This window comes from Nicotiana sylvestris, chromosome 11 (assembly GCF_000393655.2).
Source record: "Nicotiana sylvestris chromosome 11, ASM39365v2, whole genome shotgun sequence".
NCBI classification, from domain to species: domain Eukaryota; kingdom Viridiplantae; phylum Streptophyta; class Magnoliopsida; order Solanales; family Solanaceae; genus Nicotiana; species Nicotiana sylvestris.
The window spans coordinates 58,643,856-58,668,998 of NC_091067.1; the positions used below are offsets into that span (position 1 = coordinate 58,643,856).

The 25,143-nt window shown below is 41.8% G+C and overlaps 1 protein-coding gene across 1 annotated transcript; it reads right to left on the bottom strand.

The window, feature by feature from the left end:
* Positions 1-955: 955 nt before the first annotated feature.
* LOC138881076 (uncharacterized) lies at positions 956-24,401 on the bottom strand. The gene is made up of 4 exons (XM_070161276.1): positions 24,042-24,401; positions 23,060-23,647; positions 21,524-21,919; positions 956-1,111 (listed from the first exon to the last, which is right to left on the bottom strand). The coding sequence occupies exons 1-4, from the start codon at positions 24,399-24,401 to the stop codon at positions 956-958; spliced, it is 1,500 nt and encodes a 499-aa protein (XP_070017377.1).
* Between the last annotated feature and the right edge of the window lie 742 nt (positions 24,402-25,143).

Here is a 25,143-nt window from a genome sequence, read left to right on the forward strand (position 1 = left end):
TCTTTGATTGATACGGGTTGTAGACATCCGCCCAAGTCAAGGCGGGATATTCAACCAAGTTTTGCTTTAGCTATTTCGAAGCTACCGAGACTCGTTCATTCAAACCTTGGGTGAAGGCCTGCACTGTACAGTCATCAGAGACTGGTGGTAACTCCATTTGCTCCATTTGAAAGCGAGATACAAACTCCCGCAACATCTCATTTTCTCTCTGTTTGATTTTGAAGACGTCGGATTTCCTTGTAGCAACCTTGATGGCACTGGTATGTGCCTTTATAAAAGAATCCGCCAGCATGGCGAATGAGTCTATCGAATTCGGGGATAGGTTGTGATACCACATCATGGCCCCTTTTGAAAGTATTTCCCCAAATTTCTTCAGCAAGACGGATTTAATTCCGTCGTCCTTTAGGTCCTTTCTCTTTACGACACAAGTGTAAGCAGTGACGTGCTCATTGGGATCCGAGGTTCCATTGTACTTCGGGAGATCGGGCATTTTGAATTTCTTCGAGATGGGCTTCGGAGGCGCACTCGATGGGAATGGCTTTTGTACGAATTTCTTTAAATCAACACCCCTCAGGATCGGGGGTGCGCCCAGGATCTGATCAACCCTCGAATTGTAGGTCTCCACCTTTTTATCATTAGCTTCTATCTTCTTTTCACCCCATTCAATCCTCTTTGTAAGGTCCTCAAGCATCTTCATAATAGCGGGGTCGGCTGCTGACCCGTTGTTGCTCGATCTTTCTGGTACCTATTCGGTTCGAGAAGCCATTTTCGGTGTTGTTGTGCTTGGAGTTTTTTGGTGGCTTTGCAGTTTAGCAATCGCCAACTTTTGTGCCTGCAACATCTCAAAAATGACGTGAAGGCTAACCTCTTGTACCTCCCGAGTTGGGGTTTTCTGAGGTTCTTGTTGGTTTTCTTAGCATATACTCTCGTTAGTATGGGAGCTTATATCGACATGTTAGGCATTGCGTGAGACCACATCCACGAGGATTGGCTTTGGTTCATCCTCAGGGTTTCGCAGTGGTACACCGACGTCTGGAATAGTTACACCATTCTCTCCATGGTCCTCAGAACCGTTGTTTTCATGTGCATTTACTGAGTTAGACATCTTTACCTGAAATCAATGATCCTTGGACAAGAAAAAGTGTAAAGAATAACTTGTGTTTTCAATAAACCAACACGAAAACAATCACTATTATTTATAGCCCTACGGTGGGCGCTAAACTATTTACCTTGAAAATAGTAATTACAATTAGATTTGATTTAGTGGTTCTAAAAGTACGTGATTTATTTTTATGCTAGTTGTTAGACAATAGATGCTAAGTATGATCTAAGAAAGTAAAGTAAGAGTAAGAGGCAATGCTGTTATTCAAACCAAACGATCGTGAATCGGGGTCTCGAGTTGGCCTAAGCTAGGCCTCGAGGTCGAGCTAGAGTGCTTGACTGAGGGTGACCGATGAAGGTCTAACAGTTCCAAGGGCCTCAACAATGGCTCTTTATGATCAATAATGAGTAATAAATGAAGAACAATCAATGAAACACAATAAATGTAAGCATTAAATTAAAGGAGAGACAATGGAGAATGTTTAAGTTAGAGAGCAGAGAATGCTCTTGTTCTTGTATTCACTATCATGTATGCAAGAAATAACAAGGGTACCCTTTATATAGGAGGGGGAATCCCAACATAGTACATATGTATTTATTACAAAGATATGAAGTTGGTACAGCTATTTAATGTCACGGTACGGACTTGTACTATTCTTGTAGATCTGGTCAGCTTTAGCCATGTGCCTTTTGGGAATTTCCCGCTTGTCTAAGATAGTCACTGATTTGGTGCTGCCCCGAGGTCAAGCATTGAGAACCCTCGGGGTCGAATCTCGAGCTATGCTTCAAGGTTTCTGAAGATGGGAAGTGAAATGTTGTATGATCGCAAAATTAGACTCTCCAATTTTAGTCGTATGCAGTCTCTAAGATGTATGAATCAAATCACTAGCATCCAGCACGGGCAAAGGTACTTGGATCAACACAAAAATATAAAAAAGCATAGTATGAGTATACCACAACGGTACCTTATGAGTATCAAGACTAATCTTGGTAGAGTAGGGATGAGGTCAAGTCAAGACACCTACTAGACATAGGAACTTGTGCAGAATATTAATATAATCTAACAACGGGAAGTAAAAGCAATAAATGACAACAAAGCGTAATGTTAATATAAGGCTAAGACCGGAAGTAAAAGAAATAAATGACAATAAAGAGTGAACATATAATAAACATAACAAATAGTCAAAATACAAGTGAAATGAAATAAGGAAAATCAATAACCGTTCAATTCTACAAGTCGTTCCAACATAGAATGTACAACAAGAATCACCACGAGGTACCATACCTCATATTCACATTTCATAAGTCACAATCACAATCTTCCTTGTATCTCCATGTGATCCTTACATTTATTTTAAAAATATTTTTTCCGAAATAGCTTCATGCGCTTTAGCCCCCTTATCTCACCAAGTGTGCTTCAAATAAAGTAATTTTCCTTACTAGCAACACGTGCATAAACCCCCCTTCCCCCAATCCCGCTGCATGCGCATCAATATCACCACCATTATACTACCGCAAGTGCATCACATTGCAACACATTAATCAACTCGCATCACACGTGTCCATATACCACAATATTGTCAAAACAACAATACCAATATCATAACAATGCATAGCCCACGATTCAACAACAATGTATACAAGAGTATCAACAATAACACAATGAAATGGAAGATTAAACTCAACAATGAAAGATACTTCCATGTAATAACAACTTCAATTAAATGCATAAAATAAACTCAACAATAAAAGAGATAGAATATAACAACAACTATGGCTAAATGCACAAGAATAACTCAACAATGAAAGAGGTAACATGTGATAACAACTACAAGTAAATGCATAAGTGTAAACTCAACAATGAAAGAGATAGCATGTAATGACAACTACAATCAAAGCTTAAGAGTAAACTCAACAATGAAAGAGATAACACATAATAACAACTACACCTAAATGCTTATAAGTAACTTAAGAGTCTAAACCTATCAATTTGCACATATAAACCTGCGTACACACTCGTTACCTCATGTACACGTCTTCAACATAATTCAAATAGTGCAATTAAGCTCAATCATACGGGGTAGTTCCTCTACAAAAAGTTAGTCAAGATACTTACCTCAATTAGGCCAAATCAATGCTCAAAATAGCTTTTCTTTTAAAAATTGACTCTGCACGGCTCAAATCTAACAAAAAACGACTTAATATCATCAAACAATGCAAGAGGAACCAACTTTGATTAATAAAGCTAAGATCTTTATACAATTCTCCAAAGTCAACAAAAGTCAACCCAGGCTCGCCAGCTCAAAACCCAAGTACAAGGATAGATCTCGACTACCCATAACCCTACGAGTCCATATATGTATTTTCTTTTCAAATCCGAGTCCAATTCGACTCTTAAATCTCAGTTTTTTTATTTTTCAAAACATAGACAAAATTCCAGTAAATTTCTCTTCAAATTCCGTGGATTAAAGGTTATATCTCATAAATAATCATGTAATATAATTGAAAATTGATTAAAATCACTTACTCAATAGTTGTATGTGAAAATCCCTCCTCAAAGTGTCTTCCTACTGAGTCTAGGGTTCTAAAATATCATTAAATGAAGCTAATTCCCGTTTTCCAACCCTTTTGTTCATGTGCAGAAGTTGCAAATGCGACCTTGGGTTCGTAATTGCAAACCCTCACAAATGCGGATAATACCTCGCAAATGCGGCACCTGACAAGCCCAGGGAAATTTGCAAAACGACACTGACTTTGCATTTGCGAAGTCAGTCCCTTTCACAAATGTGGCCAGATGGTCACAAATACGAGCTACCAAGCCAAAGGCCGCCCTTCAAAATTACAATCAAGGTTTTGCAATTGCAATACCTGAGATCCCCTACCAACTTGGAAATTGCGATGTTGGTGCTCGCAATTGCAATAACTGAAGCACCAACACACCGGCACATCGGCACCCTGAAACAAGATCAAACTATTCTAAAGCATGTCCGAAACTCATCCGTGCCCTCGGGTCTCCACACCAAACATCCAAACAAGACTGAAAATATCATAAAAACTTGCTCACATGGTCAAAATACAAAAATAACATCCAGAACCACGAATCGGACATCAAAACACATGAAATATCACAATGAACTCAAGAATCACTAGAATCACAACCAAGCATCTGATTCCTATCAAATCAACTCGGAATGATACCAAATTGTGCAGACAAGTTTCAATAGAAAAACAAACCTATTTGAAGTCCCAAAACCAAAATCCAAACCCGATAGCCACAACATCAACCTACGGTTAAACATATAGAATTTCTTGTGACGACCCGGCCAGTCATATCATGAGTTACCACTCTGTTTCCTCCATTTTTGCTTCTTACTTCTTTTTCTATCGGTTCTATGAGTGATCGGGTTGGTTGGCTCGGGTTCGGAAAGGTTTTGAGAAGGTTTGGGACACTTAGTCTCTTTTAAGCTTAAGTTGGAAAAGCCGACCGGATGTTGACTTATGTGTTAGAGGGATTGGATGTGAGTTTTGATGGTTCGATTAGCTTCGCGAGGTGATTTGGGACTTAGGAGCGTGATCGGAATGAGTTTTGGAGGTTCATAGTAGATTTAGGATTGAATTGGCGAAGTTGATATTTTGGCGATTTCCGGTTGGTAGGCGAGATTTTGATATAGGGCTCGGAATGGAATTTCGAGAGTTGCAATAGTTCCATTGTGTCATTTGGGATGTGTGTGCAAAATTTCAGGTCATTCAGACATGTTTTGGTTGGGTTTTTTATCAAAAGCGAAATTCGGAAGATTTTGGAAAATTAGGCTTGAATCCGATGTGTTTTGGTTGATTTGGTGTTGTTTGAGGTATTTTGAAGATTGGTACAAGTTTGAATAAGGTTATGGGATATGTTTGTGCTTTTGGTTAAGGTCCCGGGGGCCTCGGAGTGATTTTTGATGGTTGACGGAGGAGTTTGAGACTTGGTGAAATTGCAAATTTTTGTTGCTTATGGTATTTCCGCACCTGCGGATTGGGGACCGCAAGTGCGACGTCGTATGTGCGGAAAAGCAGTCGCAGAAGTGGAAGCTGGGAAGATGGCAGGAACCGCAGATGCAGTTGGGGGACCGCACCTACGAAGGCGCAGGTGCGGTGTGTTGACCGCTGATGTGGAGTTAGCCATTTAAGTAATTTCCGCATAAGTGGTTCAAGGACCGCAAATGCGGTACAGTAGAAGCGGGTATATGGTCGTAGATGCGAAAATGCCTGGGTAGGAGGTATAAATTGTGTCCTTCGCGATTTTGAGCTATTTTCACCATTTCTAATTCAGCTTGGGAGCTTTTTGGACGATTTTGAAGAGGGATTTCAAGGGACCTTCATTGAGGTAAGGAATTTGGACCTAAAACTTGTTCCTATGCTATTATTTCACAGATTAGAGCCATAATTAATGGAATCTAAGGTTAAAATTGGGGAAACTACGGCTTAGAAACTTAGACCTTTGCTTGAGGATTTGAGGGACCTATTGTGGTCGGATTTTGGTACTTTTGATATGTATGAACTCGTGGGGAGATAAGGAATCCATTGATGTAAAAATTATCGAATTCTGAGATGTGGGCCCGGGGGTCGGGTTTTGGTAATTTCAGGATTTTTGTTGTAACTTGATTATTTTTGCTTGGGCTTCATTCCCTTAGCATATTTTGACACCGTGATTCTGATTTTGGATAGATTCGATGCGAGTGGAGGCCGACTCGAGGGGCAAAGGTGTCGCGGGCTAGAGATTTAACCGGATTGAGGTGAGTAATGATTGTAAATGATGTTCTGAGGGTATGAAACCTCGGATTGCACATCGTTGTGCTATATTGATGTGATGCACATGCTGGATGACGAGCGTGGGGTCGTGCACTATTGGGAATTGTGACTTAGTCCGTCCCGAATGACTATTTTGCCGCGTATTTGACTGAAATCTATTTGCTATTATCATTATTGGGGTTGAATGCCATATTTGCGCTTCGTGCCAACTATTTGAACCCTTAAGCGACTTTTATTGATATTTCTTCACTGTTTTGACTTTATACTTGAACTTAGTCATGTTATATTTCACTATTTTCGTACTCAGACATGTTTACTCTGTTTTAACACTTAAATGATCCTTTAAATGTTATTTTGGGCTGAGAATCATGTTTTACTATTGTCTGAGTGGCTTGTGAGGATTTTGGCTGAGTAAGGCCGAGGGCCTATGTTGAGAGGAAACATTAAATATTTATTATGAGGCTGAGAGCCTAAGATATGTATGCCACAAGGTGGATTGTTGATATGAGGCTGAGGGCCTAGTGATGATGCCACGAGATGGATTGATATTGTGCTTGGGCCGTAAGGGGCCCCTCTAGGAGTCTGCACACCCCCAGTGAGCGCGGGTACACATTGTGATGTGAGATATAGCCCGAGGGGATGGTATTGTTCTGAGATATTGCCCGAGGGGTGGATTTGATGATACTGTGCCCGAGGGGCGAACCTTTAAGTGTTTATTTTCCTTGATTGCCTGTCATTTACCTACTTAAATTGTTGAAAAAGGCTTTCGTGAAGTTTAATTCGAGTTAAATGACTTTCACATATCTTTCACTGGTTTTACTACTTCATTATAGTCTGCAAATGTGCTTTACGTGATTTCCTACTTTTAGTCCATATTTATGATTATTACTCACTGAGTTGGAGTACTCACTTTACTCCCTGCACCCTGTGTGCAGATTTAGGCGTATCTAGTCCCGCTCCCAAGTGCTGATCATTTCCATCTCAGGCGGATCCAAGGAGTCTCTAGGTAGTTGTCGGTGTTTGCAGCCCGGAGCTCTTCCATATCTTATTTCTTTATGTTCTTAGTTTCTGTATTAAACCTTGTAGTTTCCTCTGAGTATTCCGGATTGTTTAGATGCTCGTGACTTGACACCCCGGTATCGGGCTGTGTTGGGTTGTATTCTGTAAATTATGTTATTATCTTCTTAAACTTTGGATTATTTTATCATGCTTTAGACTATTTCTTATTGTTTAACTGTTAAATATTGAAATGGGAAGTGTCGTCTGGCCTTGTCTTCATGAGAGGCGCCATCACGACCGGGTCCGGGTTTAGGGTCATGACAAGCTGGTACCAGAGCCTAGGTAACGTAGGTCTCACGAGTCATGAGCAGGTTTAGTAGAGTCTCGCGGATCGGTACGGAGACATCTGTATTTATCCTCGAGAGGCTGCAGAACCTTTAGGAAAAACTTCATATTCTTGAAATTCTTGTCATGAGAATTTGTTGATCCGAGTACTAAACTTCTATTATTCTATTCTCTCACAGATGGTGATGACACGAGCTACCGGCCAGGATGGATGACTACTAGTACCACCAATGTGGCCACTAAAGGCCTAGGACGTGGTCATGGTCGCGGTAGGGGCAGAGGTGTGGCCCGCATAACATCTAGGGCAGCACATGTAGATCCACCAGCCACCCCAGTTCAGGATCAGGTCCTAGTTATGGGCGCTCCAGTAGCACTAGCTCAGGCACCAGCTGTGCCCATTGTGATTCCGGTTCTTCATGAGGACTTGGCTTAGATTCTATCAGTTTGCACTGGCCTAGCTCAGGCGGTTTCAGCCACAGCTACTTCTCAAGTCGGGGGAGGCAATCAAACTCTCGTCGCTTGCACACCTGAGTAGGTCGTGCAGGGACTTCAGACGCTGGGGGCACATCCAGCCCAGCCGGTTGCAGCTGCTCAGGACTATGTAGTTCCTGCCATGCCAGAGGACAAGCAGCGTAGGTTGGAGAGGATTGGTAGACTTCAGCCTCCGACCTTCAGTGGTGCAGAGGGCGAGGATGCCAAGGGCTTCTTGGATAAGTGTCAGAGGATGCTTCGTACAGCGGGTATTCTGGAGACCAGTGCGGTCTCTTTCACTACTTATCAATTTTTTGGAACTGCCTTCACTTGGTGGGAGGCTTTTGAGAGGCGTAGGTCTGTTGGTGCAGCACCCCTTACCTGGCAGCAGTTCTCCGTTCTCTTTCTGGAGAAGTATATGTCATAGTCTCGTAGAGAGGAGCTGCGTAAGGAGTTTGAGTGGTTGCGTCATGGAGAGATGATTGTAACGCAGTATGAGATGAGGTTCTCCAAGTTAGCTCGTCATGCTATTTGGTTGGTTCCGACAGATAGAGAGAGGATTAGGAGGTTTGTTGATGGCCTCACTTATCAGCTTCGTATTCTCATGACCATAGAGAGGGTGACTGGTGCTACGTTCGAGGAGGTTATGGATATTGCCTGTGAGATTGAGTCTGTTCGTCGCCAGGAGTGAGAAGAGCCGGAGGCCAAGAGGCCTGGTAGCTATAGTGGTGCTCCTTCTAGAGGTCAGTTTCAGCACGGTAGAGGCCGTCCATTCAGGCATGCTCAGCCAGCTCGCCTAGGTTATCATGGGGTGTCATCGGGTCATGGTTTGCATAGTTCTCATCAGGGCCAGTTATCACTTAGTGCCCTTCCAGCTCAGAGTTCGTCCCGTGCTCCATTAGTTCAGGGCTCTTCTATGCCAGGTGCATCTGCTAGTCACTCCGGTGTGAGAGGTTCCCTTCAGTCCCCTTCTTTAGCACTTGGGAGTTGTTATGAGTGTGGTGAGATGGGTCATATGTGGAGGCAGTACCCTCGTCGTCTTGCGAGTTCATCTCAGTAGAGGGGTCAATCATCGGCTTCAGCACCAGTTGCTTCATCACCACCCGCTCAGCCAGCTAGGGGTGGAGGTCAATCAGCTAGGGGTCTCCCCAGAGGGGGAGGTCGATCAGGTGGCGGTCAGGCTCGTTTCTGTGCACTTCCAGGCAGACCTGATGCTATTGCTTTAGATGTTGTTATTATAGGTATTGTTTAAGTCTGCCACAGAGATGCCTCTATCTTATTTGATCCCGGTTCCACCTTTTCTTATGTGTCATCATACTTTGCTTGTTATTTAGGCACGCTCCATGAGTTTCTTGCTTCACCTGTTCATATATCTACCCCGGTGGGCGATACTATTATTGTAGACCATGTATACCGGTCGTGTGTGGTGATAATTGGGGGTCTGGAGACCCATATGGCTCTTTTATTATTGTGCATGGTGGATTTCGATATCATTTTGGGCATGGATTGTCTATATCCGTATCGTGCTATTCTGGACTGTCATGCAAAGACAATCATATTAGCTATATCGGGTGTGCCACGGATTGAGTGGCGAGGTGTGACTAATTATGTTTCCAGTAGAGTGATCTCATTCTTGAAAGCCCAGCGTATGGTTGGGAAGGGTTGTTTTTCATATCTAGACTTTGTGAGGGGTGTCGGTGCTGAGACTCCCAGTATTGATTATGTTCCAGTTGTGAGGGATTTTCCCGATGTGTTTCTTGTAGACCTGACGGGCATGCCACCGGACAGGGATATTGATTTTGGTATTGACCTGGTGCTGGGCACTCAGCCCATTTCTATTCCGTCGTATCGTATGGCACCAGCGGAGTTGAAGGAGTTAAAGGAGCAGCTTCAGGAACTCCTTGATAAGGGGTTCATTCGGCCTAGTGTGTCACATTAGGGTGCGCCGGTTCTATTTGTAAAGAAGAAGGATGGCACTATGATGATGTGCATTGATTATAGGCAATTGAACAAAGTAACAGTTAAGAACAAGTATTCTTTGCCTCGCATTGATGATTTATTCGACTAGCTTCAGGGAGCAAGAGTGTTCTCCAAGATTGATCTCCGTTCAGGTTATCACCAGTTGAAGATCAGGGACTCGGATATTCTTAAAACGGCTTTCAGGACCTGATATAGTCATTATGAGTTCTTGGTGATGTCTTTTGGGCTGACCAATGCCCCAATAGCATTCATGCATTTGATGAATAGTGTGTTTTGGCCTTATCTTGACTCGTTTGTCATACTCTTCATTGATGATATTCTGGTGTAATCGCGTAGTCAGGAGGAGCACACAAAGCATTTGAGAGTTGTGTTGCTGATATTGAGGGAGGAGAAGCTTTATGCAAAATTCTCCAAGTGTGAGTTTTGGCTCAGTTTAGTGGCTTTCTTAGGGCACGTGGTGCCCAGCGAGGGTATTCAGGTTGATCCGAAGAAGATAGAGGTGGTTCAGAATTAGCCCAGACCATCTTCAGCCACAGAGATTCGCAGTTTTCTTGGTTTGGTAGGCTATTATCACCGGTTTGTTCAGGGATTCTCATCTATCGCATCGCCCTTGACCAAGTTGACTCAGAAGGGTGCTTCATTTGTATGGTCGGACGAGTGTGAGGAGAGCTTTCAGAAGCTCAAGATAGCTTTGACCATAGCTCCAGTGTTAGTTTTGCCATCAGCTTCAGGTTTATATACCGTGTATTGTGATTCTTCGAGAGTTGGTATTGGTTGTGTATTAATGTAGGAGGGTAGAGTTATTGCTTATTCTTATCTTCAATTGAAGCCCCATGAGAAGAACTACCCCATTTGTGATTTAGAGTTGGCTGCCATAGTTCATGCATTGAAGATTTGGAGGCATTACTTGTATGGTGTGTCTTGTGAGGTGTTTGCTAATCATTGTAGTCTCCAGCACTAGTTCAAACATAAGGATCTCAATTTGAGACCGCGGAGGTGGTTGGAGTTGCTTAAGGATTATGATATCGCTATATTGTACAATCTGGGAAAGGCCAATGTGGTGGCCGATGCTTTGAGCCAAAAGGCAGTGAGTATGGGGAGTTTGGCATATATTCTAGTTGGGGAGAGACCTATTGCGGTTGATTTTCAGGCCTTGGCCAATCACTTTGTGAGGTTAGATATTTTGGAGCCCAGTCGGGTATTGACTTGTGTGATTCTCGGTCTTCCTTATATGGTCGCATCAGAGAGCACCAGTATGATGATCCGCATTTGCTTGTCCTTAAGGACAGAGTTCAGCATGATGATGCCAGATATGTGACCATTGGTGATGATGGGGTATTGAGGATACAGGGCCGGATTTGTGTTCTTAATGTGGATGGGCTTCGGGAGTTGATTCTAGAAGAGGCCTATAGCTTGCGGTATTCTATTCATCCGGGTGCCGCGAAGATGTATCAGGATTTGAGTCAGCACTATTGGTGGAGGAGAATGAAGAAAGACATTGTGGGATTTGTAGCTCGGTGTCTCAATTGTCAGCAGGTGAAATACGAGCATCAGAGACCGGGTGGCTTGCTTCAACAGATGGATATTCCAGAGTGGAAGTGGGATTTGATCACTATGGACTTTGTAGTTGGACTTCCACGGACTTTGAAGAAGATCGATGCTATTTGGGTGATTGTGGATTAGCTGACCAAGTCTGTGCACTTCATTCCTGTGTGTACTACCTATTCTGCAGAGCGGTTGGTAGAGATCTATATTCGGGAGATTGTTCGTTTGCGTGGTATCCTAGTTTCCATCATTTCAGATAGGGGCACTCAGTTCACTTCGCAGTTTTGGAGGTATGTGCAGCGAGAGTTGGGTACTAAGGTCGAGTTGAGCACAGCTTTTCACCCTCAGACGGACGGGCAGTCCGAGCGCACTATCCAGATATTGGAGGACATGTTGCGTGCTTGTGTCATTGATTTCGGAGGGTCATGGTATCAGTTTCTACCGCTTGCAGAGTTTGCTTATAATAATAGCTACCAGTCGAGTATTCAGATGGCTCCATATGAGGCTTTGTATGGTAGGCGGTGTAGATCTCCAATTGGTTGGTTTGAGTCAGGTGAGGCTAGGCTATTGGGGACAGACTTAGTGCAGGATGCCTTAGACAAGGTGAAGGTGATTCAGGAGAGGCTTCGTACAGCACAGTCGAGGCAAAAGAGTTATGCTGACAGGAAGGTTCGGGTTGTGTCCTACATAGTTGGTGAGAAGGTTCTGTTGAAGGTTTCGCCCATGAAGGGTGTCATGAGATTCGAGAAGAAAGGTAAATTGAGTCCTCGGTTCATTGGGCCTTTTGAGGTGCTTCGGAGGATTGGGGAGGTGGCTTATGAGCTTGCTTTGCCACCCAGCTTGTCGAGTGTGCATCTGGTATTTCATGTTTCTATGCTCCGGAAGTATAATGGGGATCCGTCTCATGTTCTGGATTTTAGCACGGTTCAGTTGGATGGTGATTTGACTTATGATGTGGAGCCAACAACTATTTTGGAGCGTCAGGTTCGAAGGTTGAGGTTAAAGGATATAGCTTCAGTGAAAGTGCAGTAGAGAAGTCGGCCCATGGAGAAGGCTACCTGGGAGCCCAAACGGGAGATGCGGAACAGATATCCTCCTCTGTTTGAGGCTTCAGGTATGTTTCTTGACTCATTCGAGGACGAACATTTGTTTAAGTTGGGGAGGATGTGACGACCCGGCCAGTTGTCTCATGAGTTACCGCTCTATTTCCCCTATTTCTGCTTCTTACTGCTTTGTCTATCGGTTCTATGAGTGATCGGGTTGGTTGACTCGGGTTCGGAAAGGTTTTGAGAAGGTTTGAGACACTTAGTCTCTTTTGAAGAAGCTTAAGTTAGAAAAGTCAATCGGATGTTGACTTATGTAATAGAGGGGTCGGATGTGAGTTTCGATGGTTCTCTTAGCTTCGGGAGATGATTTGGTACTTAGGAGCGTGATCGGAATGAGTTTTGGAGGTTCGGACTAGATTTAGGCTTGAATTGGCGAAGTTGATATTTTGGCGATTTCTGGTTGTTGGGCGAAATTTTGATATAGGGCTCGGAATGGAATTCTGAGAGTTGCAGTAGTTCCGTTGTGTCATTTGGGATGTGTGTGCAAAATTTTAGGTCATTCGGATGTATTTTGGTTGAGTTTTTGATCAAAAGCGGAATTCGAAAGATTTTGGAAACTTAGGCTTGAATCCGATGTGTTTTGGTTGACTCGGTGTTGTTTGAGGAGTTTTGAAGATTAGTACAAGTTTGAATAAGGTTATGGGATATGTTTGTGCTTTTGGTTTAGATCCCGGGGGCCTCGGGGTGATTTCAGATGGTTGACGGAGGTTGAGACTTGGTGAAATTGCAGATTTTTGTTGCTTCAGGTATTTCGCACCTGCGGATTGGTGACCGCGGGTGTGACGCCGCATGTGCGGAAAAGTGATCGCAAAAGTAGAAGCTGGGAAGATGGCAAGAACTGCAGATGTGGTTGTGGGACCGCACCTGCGAAGGCACAGGTGCAGAGTGTTGACCGTAGATGCAGAGTTGGCCGTTTAAGTAATTTCCGCAGAAGTAGTTCAAGGACCGCAAATGCGGTACCGCAGAAGCGGTATATGACTGCAGATGCGAAAATGCCTGGGCAGAAGGTATAAATTGTGTCCTTCGCGATTTTGAGCTATTTCACCATTTCTAATTCAGCTTGGGAGCTTTTTGGTCGATTTTGAAGAGGGATTTCAAGGGAACTTCATTGAAATAAGGAATTTGGACCTAAAACTCGTTCATATGCTATTATTTCACGGATTAGAGCTATAATTAATGGAATCTAAGGTTAATATTGAGGAAACTACGGCTTGGAAACTTAGACCTTTGCTTGACCATTTGAGGGACCTATTGTGGTCGAATTTTGGTACTTTCGATATGTATGAACTCGTGGGGAGATAAGGATTCCATTGATGTAAAAATTATCGAATTCCGAGATGTGGGCCCGGGGGTCGGGTTTTGGTAATTTTGGGATTTTTGTTCTAAATTGATTATTTTCGCTTGGGCTTCGTTCCCTTAGCATATTTTGACGTTGTGATTCTGATTTTAGATAGATTCGACGCGAGTGGAGACCGATTCGAGGGGCAAAGGCGTCGCGGGCTAGAGATTTGACCGAATTGAGGTGAGTAATGATTGTAAATAATGTTCTGAGGGTATGAAACCTCAAATTGCACATCGTTGTGCTATATTGATGTGACGCACATGTTGGATGACGAGCGTGGGGTCATGCACTGTTGGGGATTGTGACTTAGCCCGTTCCGAAAGACTATTTCGTTGCGTATTTGACTGAAATTTATTTGCTATCATCATTATTTGGGTTGAATGTCATATTTGGGCTTTGTGCCAACTATTTGAACCCTTATGGGACTTTTATTGATATTTCCTCACTATTTTGACTTTATACTTGAACTCAGTCATGTTATATTTCACTATTTTCGTACTTAGCCATGTTTACTCTGTTTTAACACTTAAATGATCCTTTAAATGATATTTTGGGCTGAGAATCATGTTTTACTATTGCCCGAGTAGCTTGTGAGGATTTTGACTGAGTAAGGCCGAGGGCCTATGTTGTGAGGAAATATTTGATATTGATTGTGAGGCCGAGGGCCTGAGATATGTATGCCACGAGGTGGCTTGTTGATATGAGGTCGAGGGCCTAGTGATGATGTCATGAGATGGCTTGAAATTGCGCTTGGGCTGTAAGAGGCCCCTCTAGTAGTCTGCACACCCCTAGTGAATGCGGGTACCCATTGTGATGTGAGATATAGCCCGAGGGGCTGGTATTGTTCTGAGATATTTCCTGAGGGGCGGATTTGTTGATACTGTGCCCGAGGGGCGAACCTTTATGTATTTATTTTCCATAATTGCCTATCATTTACCTGCTTAAATTGTTGAAAAAGGCTTTCGTGAAGTTTAATTCGAGTTAAATGACTTTCACTTATCTTTCACTCGTTTTACTACTTCATTATAGTCTGCAAATGTGCTTTACGTGATTTCCTGCTTTCAGTCCATATTTATGATTATTACTCACTGAGTTGGAGACTCACTTTACTCCCTGCACCCTGTGTGCAGATTCAGGCGCATCTGGTCCCGCTCCCGAGTGCTGATCATTTCCAGCTTAGGCGGATCCGAGGAGTCTCTAGGTAGTTGTCGGCGTTCGCAGCCCGGAGCTCTTCCCTATCTTATTTCTTCATGTTCTTAGTTTCTGTATTAAACCTTGTAGTTTCCTCTGAGTATTCCGGATTGTTTAGATGCTCGTGACTAGTGACACCCCGATATCGGGCTGTGTTGGGTTGTATTCCGCAAATTATGTTATTATCTGCTTAAACTTTGGATTATTTTATCATGATTTAGACTGTTTCTTATTGTTTAACTGTTAAGTATTGAAATGGGAAGTGTCAGCTGGCCTTGTCTTCACGAGAGGCGCCATTACGACCGGATCCGGATTTAGGGTCGTGACATTTCTAAGCCTTCAAATTGCCAAGTTTTGTCAAAATAAGTCAAATCAACCTAGGGACCTCCGAATTCAATCATACGCCAAAGTAAAAAATCATAATACGAACCTATCGGAGCCATCAAAACATTATTACGGGGTCGTTTTTATAAAACTCAAACCTCGATCAATATTTCCCACTTAAGATTCTAAACCAAGAACTAAGGGCTCCAAATCACTCCAAAACCTCCTCAAAACAAAACCAACCATCTCTGTAAGTCATAAAACTACAAATACACACACGTAAATCTTCAAAAGGAAAAAAGGTGCTAAAAAATTATAAGACAATCGTTCGGGTCATTACAGTTGAGTTATATTGGAGTGGTGAGATTGTGTTAGAGAATAACTCAATGCACTGTAATTTTTCTCCTGCAACTAGTGTTAAATTGCATCTTCAATAGAGTGTCATATACTGATCGCTCTGTTCTATAAATAAAATGGGTGTTATAAGCATTCTGTGAGACTTAATGTAATTGGAAATTTTCATATATTTAGTTGCGCCAAAAGGTGTTGCTTGCTATGCCGAGTTTAATATTCTTAACAGTGAAACTTTGTCAGATTTTGTAAGGGCCCGAAAAAACATAGAGAGTTACTTGCAATAAGAATGCTTGAAATGTATGTAACCTCGAAAAGTGTGAATTGAGATGAAGTTCCACTTACTCTAGCTAACACTCAACCCTCTCTATGTGTTTTTGCAGCTAATTTATCATAACAACTAAAATATCAAAGAGTTTGGCTTGATCTGAACCTACCATCATCGAGTGAGCAGCCAGAACACAACTTCTCACTAATGCATAAACAATCAAATTACGATGGGACGATAAATTGGAAGAGTTCAAATTTACATTAGTAAAAGCTTATTCATTGTCAGTAGTGTTTTTACACTTTTATTATTATGTATTTGTTTTTTTATAGTGGGTATCAACACGTCATTGATTTTTCAAAAGAATCCTTTACAAGTTATGGACAAATGTACAATATTAGAACATTCTCGAGTTTTGGATACAAATTATAATTGTAGATGCTAGAACTAGCTGTTAACAACCCTTTATAGGAATTAAATACATGTATGATACATAATTATACAAATTTTCAGTCAACCCTCTGTAGGTGTTAGAACTTGCCAGTAACAAGCGCACAACGCAGTGCTGCATACTAGTTATAAATGGCAGGTTTAAAACATGATCTAAATAAGTTATATTTTGCAGTTACAGAATATTTATTATTTGATTTTCTTGTGTAGGAAAAATAATCAACAAGATAGTAATATTTTAATATAATTGGAAGAACATCTTAATAAGAATATCACATATGCATAGACTGAAGTAGATGATTGTGACTACAATAATCCCGATGAATCACGCAAACAATTATCCCTTACGGATGACGAAGATGATGATCGTGAAGAGAAACTGGTGTTGACAATGGATCATGATGCCACCACTGAAATGGTTATGACTGCACAGCCTACTCAGACCATGCGACAATCGGTGTACACACGCGTGTGTAATATCGTTTTAAGGAGATTCTCTTCCTTGATCACCTTCAAGGTCACCTAGATGTTGATGCTTTCACAAGAGATATGGATGAGATTCAAATAACAATGTGGGCTGAAGAAATCCTACTTGATATTTGAAAAGGTACGCTTTTCAACAATAAGCATATCCTGCAAAGGTTTTAAAAATTATTAGCATCAAAAGTTCTTGAGAATTTGTGGTTGATGAGTCAACAAAAGTAATTAGTAAGGTAGTTTGTCATCGATGGGACTAAGTTTGTAAGTAGATGCTTTGTGCAAGGCAATGTGAAAGCAATATGTAGGTGATTGACAAATACATCGACGGACTTACTTGTAATATGGACACATTCAATAGAAATTATTTTAACTCTGACACTGATATGATTGCCCATGTGTTGATTCCACATATTGAAGAGTTTATTTGGTACAAAGTGAGCCAGTGTATAACATAAGTAGTGAAGATTTATAGCAATACCATTTCCAAAAGAAAGGTATTGCTCTGTCATAAACGCGTGTTCGAGATAGTATTTAGTAATTAGGACGTGTTATTTGCAGCTTTAACAAGGTATATGTAATATGTGGTATAGTTATTATGGTTGCACGACCGTCATCCTAGAATTCAAAAATCATCTTTAGATATGTATTTTGGGTTTTTAAACCATCCATTGATAGTTTCGTACATTGTCGGCCACTCATCTCTATAGATGGCACACATGTCTATGGGAAGTATGGCAAAAAGTTGTTGATTGCAGTTGAATGGATGCAAATAGTCAAATATTCCCTTTAGCTTTTGTTATTTACGCCAAAGAGAGTACGGATACATGGACATGGTTTTCGAATGAAGCAGCATGGTATGAAGAAGCATACCGATATTTGTCTAATATATTACCGATATTATGGTATTTTAAATACTGTGCATACTTTAGATGAATTCAAGTTGACCCATGACTACCACCGGTATTGTGAACAGTCTTACGTTGCAAACTACAATAGATCATCAGAAAAAGAAATTCTTGTAACAGATATAATTGATTAAAGAGATAGATGAGAAAGCATATGATTGGTTGTCAATGATAGAAGAGAAGAAATGGACATTGCATAAGGATGATGGTAGAAGATGTGGAATAGTAACAACAAATATGTGAGATTCATTTAATGGATTGTTATATTTATTATATTTCTCATCGACACTTATTTATTATATTTCTCACGATCAAGCACTACTGCATCTTTATCTATTTCACCGTCTCTATCATCATCATCGTCTACACATCCATCCAGACCAAGTTTATCATAATTTAGACCTTAGTTGTCACATTACTAGAGGCAATAAGACCACTTGCTTGATTTCGACAATATTATTGTACTTTGCAATCTAATGGTTATGCAAAATATTTTGCTAGACGTTTCCACTCTTTAACCATTAGAAATACCGGATAAAAAACATCGCGATGAAACTTTTTATTTTCTAGTAAGCCATAGTAAACTTTTTCACCACATGAAAGTAGTTAAATCCTCCGATGCATATAGGCAGGCTAGTGCTTTTTTCATTTCTAGGATCTCTTTCATCAGATGTCGGATTAATTTGAGTTCATCTTTATACTTAGAAGTTTGTAAAGTAATCGACAATGCTTGTGGTACAACTAGTCCATGCCAGCGTCATACAACTTCATAGCCACGCCTCTTTGAATGTAGAGGAACCAACTCTAGGTTTTCACCCCAAATTTGAACTTCATCTGTGTCACGACCCAATATCACACACGTCGTGAAGGCGCCTATCGCAATATTAGGCAAGCCGACAACACACAAATAACCATGTATCTTTAACTTAAAACATATTGAAATAAGCTTAAATAGTAAAATCTCATAATAACTAATAAGAAAAATACTGCAACTCAATACAAAATTCCCCAAAAACCGGTGTTACTGAATACATGAGCATCTAATGACAACATAGTCTAACTGCTAAGACAATATCTAGAAAGATAGAACAGTACTAATAAACTAAAAAGGAGAGTCAAGGTCTGCGGATGTATGCCAAAGCAGCTACCTCAATAGTATCCGAATAGATAAAACTCCAAAGCCAACAACTGTCGTGCACGGAAGCACTTGGATCTGCACACGAAGTGCAGAGTGTAGTATGAGTACAACCGACTCAATATACTCAATAAGTATCGTAAATAAACACGGCAAGGTAAGAGGAGCACAAATTATTAATGATACTAGCCATCACCTGTGTAGTTTCATCTTTAATTCCGGTACAAAACAATATTGAAATCAACTTATCAAGTTTAGTGAGAAAGCATTCGTGTGTGTATGTGTACAGTTTCTCAAATACTTTGCTCAGGTGATATCATGGCATATAGGGTTGATATGCAGCTAAATCAGATAAATGATCAAGGAAATTGCAAGTAAAGATGAAATGCGAAATCCAATAAAACACTAGCCAAAATCCTTTAACTTTCCATATCCATACCAAACCACTGATTAGTATTCCCAATAATCGCTTGTACACCGTAGAGAGAGAAACATGAGAGAGTGACCCTAGGGGAATGGATCCATATCTACACGTTAGCACGACCAATTAAATATGCAACCAGCCCGGCGTGATCACAGGCTCAATATCACAACCTACCCAGCTTGGTCACAGGCATAACAGTACAATCTGCCCAGCGTGCTCAGAGACATAAAAACACAATCTACCCGGCGTGGTTACAGGAATAACAACACAATCGACTCGGCATGGTCACAGGAATAACAACACAATCCACCTAGCGTGGTCACATGCACCCAGTCCAATCACATCATACAGGAGCAAATACATAAGCATACATGTATGAAATGAGTAAATAACAAATATCATGCTCCTGGACTAGCATAAACGACATGCTAAAGTATAGGCATGTGCAAGTATACTGTCATAGCTCAAACTAACAAATTTCATAAAAGAATAATATTTATCAGTTCATTCGGAGATTAAACCCCTATGTAGCCTCAAACGTCGCCCAACTAGTTCATACTTCATAACAATGTCACAAATGTGTGAAGCATCATAGATTAAGGTTTAACAGTCAAATTCTAGGCATATGAGAGCCCAAGCACAACCCAAACATGAATAAATAGTCCCAGTGCATGCATATGAGTTCATCCCCACACATGTGCGCACCCAATAGCACGTAGCTATCACAATAATTCAAGCAACTAATGTCTCAATCAAGTTCAAATAAGATACTTACCTCAAGCAAATAAAATCATTTCACTAGCAAGCCCTTCCCATGCATATCGAGCTCCGGAAGGATCGAATCTAGCCAAAAATAACATAATACTATCAACAAAAGCTATAGGAATTGACTCCAAATGATAAACTAAGATCTTTAACCAAACTTAAAAAGTCAACTCAAAAGGTCAATCCCGAACCCACGTCTCGGAATCTGACAAAATTAACAAAATCCAATCACTCATTCAATCACGAGTCCAACCATACAAAAATTGCACCAATTCCGATTACAACTCGCCCTTCAAATCCTCATATTAAAGCCTATGAAGTTTCGACAAATTTTCCCACCCAAAACACTAATTAAATGATAAAAACAATTATAGATTCATGTAAATTATCCAAATAGCACACCCGCGCTTCTGCTTCTGCAGGCCACAAGCGCTTCTGCGGGCCACAAGCGCTTCTGCGCACACACACCTGTGGACCAGGTTCACTTCTATGCCCCCAGGCCTTCTTGGCAATTTTCGCATCTGCGACCTATCCTCTGCATTTGCGACCTTGCATGTATGGAATACCCCTCGCACCTGCGCTCCCAGACCATCACCATAAATCTCTCACCTACGACAACTCCACCGCACCTGCATCCACTCCCTCTACTGGTGCGATGGTACCAGAAGTTCAGCAATTCTCAGCAATGCTCCAAGTCCAAACTTGATCTGTTAACCATCTGAATTCCACCCGACGCCCACTGGACCCCATCCAAACATTCTAGCAAGTCCCAATACATGATATGAACTTAGTCAAAACCTCAAATCTCGTCAAACAACATAAAAACATGAATCACACCCCAATTCAAGCCTATTGAAACTAATGAATTTCTAACTTCCACAATCGATGCCAAAATCTATCAAACCAACTCCGATTGACCTCAAATTTTGCACACAAGTCATAAATGACACAATAGACCTATTCCAACTTCTGGAACCAAAATTTGAACCCAGAAACCACAAAGTCAACTCTCTGTAAAGTTCCTCAATTCTCCAAACTTCAACATTTCCATTTTTCGCCAATTCAAGCCAAAATCACCTACGAGCCTCCAAATCAATATCCGAACGCACTTTTAAGTCCAAAATACCCTACGGAGCTATCGAAATCATCAAAACTCTATTTTGGAAGCATTTACACATAAGTTAACATCTGATCAACTCTTTCAAGTTAGGCTTCCTATCTTGGGACTAAGTGTCCCAGTTCATTCCGAAACATCCTCGGAACCCAACTGACCACCCCGTCAAGTCACATAATAGCAAACGAGCATAGAATGAGAAATAAATGAGGGAATGGGGCTACAACACTCAAAATGACCGGCCATGACATTACATTCTCCCCTTTTCAAACAAACATTCGTCCTCGAACGGGTCTAGAATCATACCTGAAGTCTCAAATAGGCGTGGATATCTACTCTAAATCTCCTGCTCGGTCTCCCAAGTAGCCTCCTCGACTGGCTGCCCTCTCCGCTGCACCTTCACTGAAGTTATATTCTTCGACTTGAACTTTCAAACCTGCCAATCCAAAATGGCCACCAGCTCCATATCATAAGTCAAATCCCCATCTAACTGAACCGTGCTGAAGTCCAAAACATGAGACGGTTCGCCGAAATACTTCCGGAGCATGGAAACATGAAACACTGGATGAACACTCGAAAGACTATGTGGCAATGTCAGCTTGTAAGCCACCTCCCCAATCCTCTCAAGCACCTCAAAAAGCCCAATATACCGAGGGCTCAACTTGCCCTTCTTCCCGAACCTCATAACACCATTGATGGGCGAAACTCTGAGCAATACCTTCTTTCCCGCTATGTAAACAACATCACAAACCTTCTGATCGGTGTAACTCTTTTGTCTAGACTGTGTCGTGCGAAGCCATTCCTGAATCAACTTAACCTTGTCCAAAGTATCCTGAACCAAGTCAATACCTAATAGCCTAGCCTCACTGGCTCAAACCAACGAACCAAAGACCGGCACCGACTACCATACAATGCCTCACATGGAGCCATCTGAATACTCGATTGGTAGCTATTGTCGTAAGCAAACCCTGCAAGCGGTAAAAATAGAATAGTGCGCTCGGACTGTCCATCCGTCAGAGGGTAGAATGATATACTCAACTCAACTTGTATTCCTAACTCTCATTGCACTGCTCTCCAAAACTGTGATGTGAACTATGTGCCCAATCTGAAATGATGGACACCGGCATACCATGAAGGCAAACAATCTCGCGGATATAGATCTTAGCCAGCCACTCTAAAGAATAAGTAGTCCCAACTGGAATGAAATGCGCGGACTTGGTTAACTGGTCAACAATCATCCAAATAGCATCAAACTTCCTCGAAGTCTGTGGAAGCCCAACTACGAAGTCCATGGTGATACGCTCTCATTTCCTCTCCGAAATCTCAAGCCTCTAAAGCAATCCGCCCATCCTCTGATGCTGGTACTTCACATGCTGACAATTTAAGCATCGAGCTACAAACCCCATTATATCTTTCTTCATCCTCCTCCACCAATAGTGCTGCCTCAAGTCCTAATACATCTTTACTTGGATGAATGAAATACCGCAAACTGTGGACCTCCTCAAGAATCACTTAACGTAGCCCATCTACAATGGGCACACAAATCCACCCTGCATCCGCAACACCACATCATCCCAAATATAAACCTCCTTGGCATCACTGTGTTGAACTGTGTCCCTAAGGAGAAGAAAATGGGGGTCATCATACTAAGGCTCTCTAATGCGATCATATAAGGAAGATCGAGAAACCACACAAGCTAGAACCCGACTAGGCTCGAAATATCTAACCTCATGAAATGATTGGCCAAGGCCTAAACATCTAATGCAAGCGGTCTCTCACCAACAGGAATAAATGCAAGGCTACCCATACTCACTACCTTACTACTCAAGGCATTGGCCACCACATTGGCCTTCTCGGGATGATACAAAATGGTAATATCAGAGTCCTTTAGCAGCTCCAACCATCTCCGCTGCCTCAAATTTAGATCATTTTGCTTGAACAAGTGCTGGAGACTCTGATGATCCGTAATTACCTCACAAGAAACACCGTAGAGATAATGCCTCCAAATCTTCAATGCATGAACAACGGTTGCCAAGTCCAAATCATGAACATGGTAGTTTTTCTCAAGAGGCTTCAATTGGCGTGAAGCATAAGAAATCACTCTACCCTCTTGCATCAAGACACACTCAATACCAATCTGAGAAGCATCATAATATATTGTATAAGAACCCGATATTGAAGGCAAAACTAGAACTGGAGTTGTGGTCAAGGCAGTATTAAGCTTCTGAAAGCTCTCCTCACACTCATCCGACCACCTGATCGGAGCACACTTCTGGGTCAACCTCGTCAAGGGCGCTACAATGGACGAGAAACCCTCCATGAAACAACGATAATATCCGGCCACGCTGAGAAAACTCCGAATCTCAGTAGCTGAAGACGGTATGGGCAAACTCTGAACTGCCTCTATCTTCTTCGGATCTACCTTAATCCCCTCATTGGACACCACATGCCCCAATAACACCACCGAACTTGTCCAAAACTCACACTTGGAAAACTTGGAATAAAGCTTCTTCTCTTTCAACCTCTGTAGTACAATCCTCAAATGTTGTGCATGCTCTTCCTGGATACGTGAGTCACCAGGATATCATCAATAAATAGTATGATAAACGAATCAAGATATGGCTAGAATATTCTATTCATCAAATGTATGAATGTTGTTGGGGCATCGGTTAGCCCAAAAGACATCACAAGGAACTTGTAGTGACCATAGTGGGTCTTGAATACCGTCTTTAGAATATACGAGTCCTGAATATTCAACTGGTGGTACCTAGACCTCAAATTGATCTTAGAGAACACCCTAGCTCCTTGAAGCTAGTCAAATAAGTCATCAATGTGCGGTAAAGGATAATGGTTCTTAATTGTAACTTTGTTCAGCTGCCTATAGTCGATGCACATTTGTATAGTACCATCCTTCTTCTTCACAAACAGAATCGGCGCACCCCAAGGTGACACACTAGATCTAATGAACCTTTATCATGGAATTTCTGAAGCTGCTCTTTTAATTCCTTCAACTCTGTTGGTGTCATACGATACGGATGAATAGAAATAGGTTGATTGCCCAACACCAAGTCAATACCAAAATCAATATCCTTGTCGGGTGGCATGCCCGACAGGTTTGTAGGAAATACATCTGGGAAGTCTCGCACTACTAGAACAGAATCAATGGTAGGAGTATCAGCACCAACATCCCTCACAAAAGCCAAATATGACAAACACCCCTTCACAACAATCCGTTGGGCTTTCAGGTATAAAATTACCCTGCTAGGAACATAGTCTAGAGAAACTCTCCACTCGATCCTAGGTAACATCGGCATCTCCAACATCACGGTATTAGCGTGACAATCCAGAATAGCATGATATGGTAACAACTAATCCATACCCAGAATCATAGCAAAATCAACCATACTAAGCAACAAGAGATCAACTCTAGTCTCCAAACCCCTAATAGCCACCACACACGACTAATACACACGGTCCACAATAATAGAATTGCCCACCAACATAGATACACGAATAGGTGAAGCTAAGGATTCACGGGGGCATATACAAAAAGCGAGCAAAATATGATGGATACATAAAAATAAGTGGAACCAGGGTCAAACAATATAGAAGCATCCCTCTGGCGTATTGAGACAGTACTTGTAATCACTATGTCTGAAGCAACAACCTTTGGCCTAGTAGGGAAAGCATAGCATGGAGCCTGATCGGCCTTCCGCTCTAGGGCAACCTCTAGCTGCTTGAGCCCTATCTCGAGCTATGTGGGTGGGTGGTGAAGTAACTAGTGCGAAAGTCATAGCCTTATACCTCTACTATGGAGCCCTATTAAATAACCTAGGGCAATCTTTCTTGAGATGCTCAAATCCCCACACTCGTAGCAACCCTTCATGACAGGTTACTAACCCTGATAACTCGAGGAACTGCTGGTAGAAGCCTAGGAAGGTGAAGCATGGTAAGAACTTTTTGCTAGTAACGCACTAAAGGATGATTGAACCAAACGAGCACTATAGGAACCATGGCCAACTGATGCACCACGATGAGCCAGACGAGCCATCTAAG